Source organism: Corvus brachyrhynchos, unplaced genomic scaffold (genome assembly GCF_000691975.1).
Source record: "Corvus brachyrhynchos isolate BGI_N302 unplaced genomic scaffold, ASM69197v1 scaffold1263, whole genome shotgun sequence".
In the NCBI taxonomy this organism is placed as follows: Eukaryota; Metazoa; Chordata; class Aves; order Passeriformes; family Corvidae; genus Corvus; species Corvus brachyrhynchos.
This window is the reverse complement of record NW_008236982.1, coordinates 7,180-12,341: the sequence shown is the minus strand read 5'-3', so window position 1 is coordinate 12,341 and position 5,162 is coordinate 7,180. Positions and strand designations below refer to the sequence as shown.

The following is a 5,162-nucleotide window of genomic DNA, read 5'->3' as shown; positions in this document are numbered from 1 at the left end:
CGCGCCCTTCTACAATGAACACCACGTCTATAAAACTATGAGGGTTCACCCGGAAGAGCTTCTGTAAGGGCGGTACTAGGCGCCGTGGTTGCTCTTGAGAGCACAGCGCTTTTCCTCAGGTTTCTCCGTTGTGATCGGTTGGCGCCGCAGACATTTTCCTCCGGGCTCTGCGCCTGCTGGCCTCCGATGCAGGGCTGCCCTCTTTCCGCCTGGCTCAAACTCTGTTACTATTAGTCCTATTAGTCCACATTGCACGCTGAATGATGTTTTTACGGGGCTACGGAATTGCGGGACCGTGGGGGTGGCTGACGCTGCTCCTGGTAGCTTGCGCGGCACGGGCCTCCGAAATCACTTTCGAGCTGACTGACAACGCCAAACAATGTTTTTACGAGGAGATTGTCCAGGGCACTAAGTGCACCCTCGAATTTCAGGTACTCCGTGCTTCCCTCGGCCCCCGGGGACTCTCTTGTTATTTCACTTTTGCCGTTAGTATTAGGAGTTTAATACCGATATAAATTGGTGTGCACTAAAACTATGTTATGCAAACAGCTTATCTGAAATGTTGCTTCTGATGCTTGGCGCCTCTGAACAAATCTTTATAGTATGTGGTTGAATAGATATTTACATATTTCAAATAATATGTCTATTATTTTAGAAAGCTTCTGTATGTATATAAAAGGGATGTGCTTGTGGATAGAAGTTTCTTCATCCTTTAGGATGCTTTATCTTAAAGGCAAGAAGTTTGGAGCAAGGATTAAATTTAACTACTAGCCTGAGAGTTATCAGAATCACATTACAGAATAGTAAGCTATGAATACCTAAACTGCCAGTTGCTCTTGTAGTGGAGAAAGGATAGCTAGTGTGATTCTACAGAAGAACATGCTATGGATCAACAATAATCAAAGACTGAAAATTCTCATAATCATATGAAGTTTTGAGTTACTTGTAGGTATAATTTGAACATGCTGGTGTTGAAAAGAATTACTGTCATTTATTGTGCAGGAGTAAGGCAGCATAACCTCCAGAACACTGCTCTGTTGATGTGATGAGTCAGGCTGTAATACCTGTTCTACTGAACATATGCTATTTCTGCAACATAAAGCAGCTTGACCTAATAGGCTAGTTAGACAGTTTAGGTCATACATAAAATAGCTGGTTTATTGATTTTGGCAGTCTCAACTTGCTGAATAAATTGTATGGATGGGCTTGTGGATATAGTAAATTACTAATTTATTGCAGTAATGTCTGCCCCATCAAACTTCATCTACTCTAGCTTTTGCTACAGTACTAGTATCTCAAAATGAAGTAACTAGTTTCCTTCATAAACTGTTAGAAAACATAGTTGACATTACATATACTCAATTTAAAAAAACTTATTTCTAATTGTTCTGTCTCATAGGATGACGATTTTTTCAAACTCGATAGCTTTATAAATTAACGCATTTTAAAACATTTGTCAGATCAAACAATTTGCAATGCTAGCTGGATGTCTGTTCTGTTTAAGACAATTTCTTGGATTTTTTTCAGGTGATCACTGGAGGTCATTATGATGTGGACTGTCGGTTGGAAGGTCCTGATGGTGCTGTATTATACAAAGAGATGAAGAAACAATATGATAGTTTCACATTTACTGCATCCAGAAATGGAACATACAAATTCTGCTTCAGCAATGAGTTCTCTACTTTCACACACAAAACCGTGTACTTTGATTTCCAGGTTGGAGAAGATCCACCACTGTTTCCTAGTGAGAACAGAGCAACTGCACTTACTCAGGTAAAATATTGTGTTTGACAGTAACTGTTAGGTGGAGGGAATGTTTTTCAAATTCAACTGCATTAGATATCTATATCGCTCTTGAAATGAATGGATCAGAGCTTCTTTAAAATAAACCCTCTTACTAAAAGTGAACCTTTTCTGAAAATTAGGATTTATAGAATGCAGAGTTGAGGAGGATTTACCAAGTGATTAAGTGGAAATTAGGGAAAATATAGTGCCCTGGAGTTTAGGGGAACTTTTTAATGCCATGGTTCTATGTCTATGGAAGTGTGGATTTTATAAAGTGTTAAATATCAGTAGATCAGAGTTTTCAAAATTCCTGAACTTTGGAGAAACTTTGAGAACAATTTGGTTTTATATTGAAATAGTTTAGAGTCTTTTTTGAGGCGAAGACTTGAATGATTCATCTCTTATATAGCTGTCACTTTTAAAATTGGAAAAGAATTTTAGCAAAATAAACAAATGAACAAAATGTCATACTTAACTGGCTTCTAGATATGTAATTTATAAGACACTTAAGTGGCAAAACAGTATTCATGCTCCAGACTTGTTTTCCTAATGTTTTTTTCTTTCTTCATAATTTTAGTTTTATGCCACTTCTGCCTAAACTAAATGAGCCAACTTCACTTGGAACAGTAACTTCATGAATTCTAACATTCTTATACTATAGTTGTTACCAAATTTCACTTTAAACAATCATGGGTACTGACTCTTACTTTCAGAAGATAAACCGAAAATGGAAGAGGTTTATGTTTAAAAAAGATCTAGGTCTTGGAAAGCCTGTAGTATGTATATTGAAAAGGTTTAAGATTTTTCATGTTAGAAAACAGAATGTGATTTTTATGAAAGATGACACATTTAGTTGGGCAATTTGGTCTTGAGTGTTTATTTTATGAATATGGTAGGGAGCATCCAGGAACACTGAAAGATAACAGTTGTCCTTTATCTAATCACTTTTTACATATGTGACTAATATAAGGATCTCCTGCCAAAAGAACATATTGAGGTCAGCAATCTAGATTTCAGGCTTTTGGGAAACTGAAGTTTGGGTATTATGTGATGAAGAATCAAATATTTCTGAAATCTAAAAGTGTTTTAATATCTACTATGCAAATCTTAATGATATAAAAGCTTACTAGCTATCCAAATCTCGAGAAAGATTTACTGCTTATTTTACTGGTGTATGTGGAATTGGCAAATGTTGGATCACTGGCATATTTCAATACAGTGTTTACTTTTGAACCCAAACATGCATGAATTTTAATATTCAGTTTCTGGCTCTTAGAGTGCATCACTGTATTACATCTGCAGTTTTGCGCACTTTGGTACTTAGTCACATTCCTGTGTGTAAAACTTGATTAATATATTAGATTTATAGTATTGCAGTCTGACAGTGGACTGAGATAATCTTTCATTTGTAAAGCTATGTGATGTTACAGTGGGGATTCTGTAACACAATGTATCAAACAAGGAGGCCCATGGAAAAGAAATATATATGGACGGATTCTTGCTAGATGTTTCAGAGAGATGTTTATTTCTCCAGCCGCATGGCTGGGGCCATGCTTAGGAACTGTTACAGTCATGGGACCAGAGGGTCCTTGCCTGCACAGGGGAACACAAAACAACCAATGGGGAACGAGACTGACCAGGGGCTAGGGAAACCCTGTGCCTCCTCCCCAGGGCCCCTCTCCCAGGGCTACATGGCAGGGGGGAGGGACCCCAACAATGTGAATCCTAATTTTAATTACCAAACCACAGAACTTCACAGAACAAACATTAGAAGAGTTCTTAATTGAGCATGTGTATTTATTTGCTTCTCTAGATGGAGTCTGCGTGTGTTTCAATTCATGAAGCTCTGAAGTCTGTCATTGATTATCAGACTCATTTCCGGTTGAGAGAAGCACAAGGCCGCAGCAGAGCAGAGGATTTAAACACAAGAGTAGCCTATTGGTCAATAGGGGAGGCAATCATTCTTCTTGTAGTTAGTATTGGGCAGGTATTTCTCCTCAGAAGCTTCTTCTCAGATAAAAGAACCACAACAACCCGTGTTGCATCATAACTGGTAATGATAATGCTTCAGGTCATTGTGCTATTCACTTGTGAAATTACCGTTCTCCAATTAATTGTAAGGGCAAAGAACTAAATATATGAAACATCTAAATGCCTACCCTTCCTTATTGATTAAAAACACAAAACGTAACCCAAAAGTTATGAAAGGGACACCCAATTTGAAATATAGAGTAAACTTAATATTTTCTGATACTTGTATTAAATATCTGGCAATGACCACCCTCTCTTTGGTTTTGCTGATTTTAATCCAAATTGAGTTTGACTTTACTGATATGATTGCCCATCTGTGCTATAATGCTTTAAAAGAACCTGCCAATTTAGTGTCTGATGTGAAAGACAATACTCATGAAAATTTGATTTTACTTGAATTTTCAGGCTGTGTTGGATTATAAACAAGCTAATGTGATGAACTGTAGTTGTGAGATGTATTGCACTGTTTTGATTTGCTGTAACAACAAAAAAAATCCAATTATATCCTTTGCTTATCTGTAAAATTGTTGCAAGCTTGATACTACATATTGGTGCAAATTCTCCACCTGCCTGGTAAATCTCCACCTTCAAAACCTGCTAAATTTTATACTTGAGTGTATTTGTCTAAACACACACTTTTCTACATTAAAATATAATGCATTTCTTCTTTTACAATGTTTTACTAAACAACTTCTAAACTACCTGAGAAACATGCTTTCTCTATTAAAAAAAATTTAATCCTCAAGTTGTTTTTAAAAATGCAATAAAAAGGGGACTATTGTAACTTTGTTACTGAAGCTATGCAATCTCTGTGCTAGTGCTGCTGCTTGTCACATTTAAGACCAGAGATAGTTTGTATTTTATCAAGCAGTACAGCACCAGCACCAGTTACATTGCATCCATTAGGGACATGCAAAGCTTTTAATTAAATTGTTTTCCTATTAAGAAGCCCATTTAATACTAATACTACATCGTGTGAGTGCTGTGTGCTTTATTTCCCTGTTTGGTGCACTGATACATTATGACCTTGTGCATGTAATTGCTACTCTTCTGTTATTGGTCAAAAATGTTTTAAATGTTTTGTGATATTGTTGGGGTTTTAGGAGCTCTCCTGTTTTTTTTTTTTCTGTTAAAGGAATTTTCCCCATATGTGTTGCTAGGGGGACAAATTACTGGGTACTTCAGAAAAAAAAAAGACCTACCCACTGGAGGTGGGGTGCATCTGGCTGCTCTTCTGTTTCACCTGGGTGGCGGACAGTCGGTCCCTGGCGTTTGGACGGAGAGAGGCTGTTTCGTTGGCTGCTTTTCCTTCTGCCAGAGAAACCCCGGGATCCCAAGCCCTCCTT

The 5,162-nt window shown here is 37.5% G+C and overlaps 1 protein-coding gene across 1 annotated transcript; it reads left to right on the top strand.

Annotated features, from left to right (window-relative positions):
* Positions 1–260: 260 nt before the first annotated feature.
* LOC103611869 (transmembrane emp24 domain-containing protein 7) lies at positions 261–4,002 on the top strand. The gene is made up of 3 exons (XM_008629436.2): positions 261–431; positions 1,528–1,773; positions 3,599–4,002. The coding sequence occupies exons 1-3, from the start codon at positions 261–263 to the stop codon at positions 3,833–3,835; spliced, it is 654 nt and encodes a 217-aa protein (XP_008627658.1). The 3' UTR covers positions 3,836–4,002.
* The last annotated feature ends 1,160 nt before the right edge of the window (positions 4,003–5,162 follow it).

Coding starts and splice junctions, on each gene's coding strand:
- LOC103611869 (XM_008629436.2), top strand. CDS start 261: ATGATGTTTTTACGGGGCTACGGAATTGCGGGACCGTGGGGGTGGCTG. Junction 432..1,527: donor AGTGCACCCTCGAATTTCAG/GTACTCCGTGCT, acceptor GATTTTTTTCAG/GTGATCACTGGAGGTCATTA. Junction 1,774..3,598: donor GAGCAACTGCACTTACTCAG/GTAAAATATTGT, acceptor TTGCTTCTCTAG/ATGGAGTCTGCGTGTGTTTC.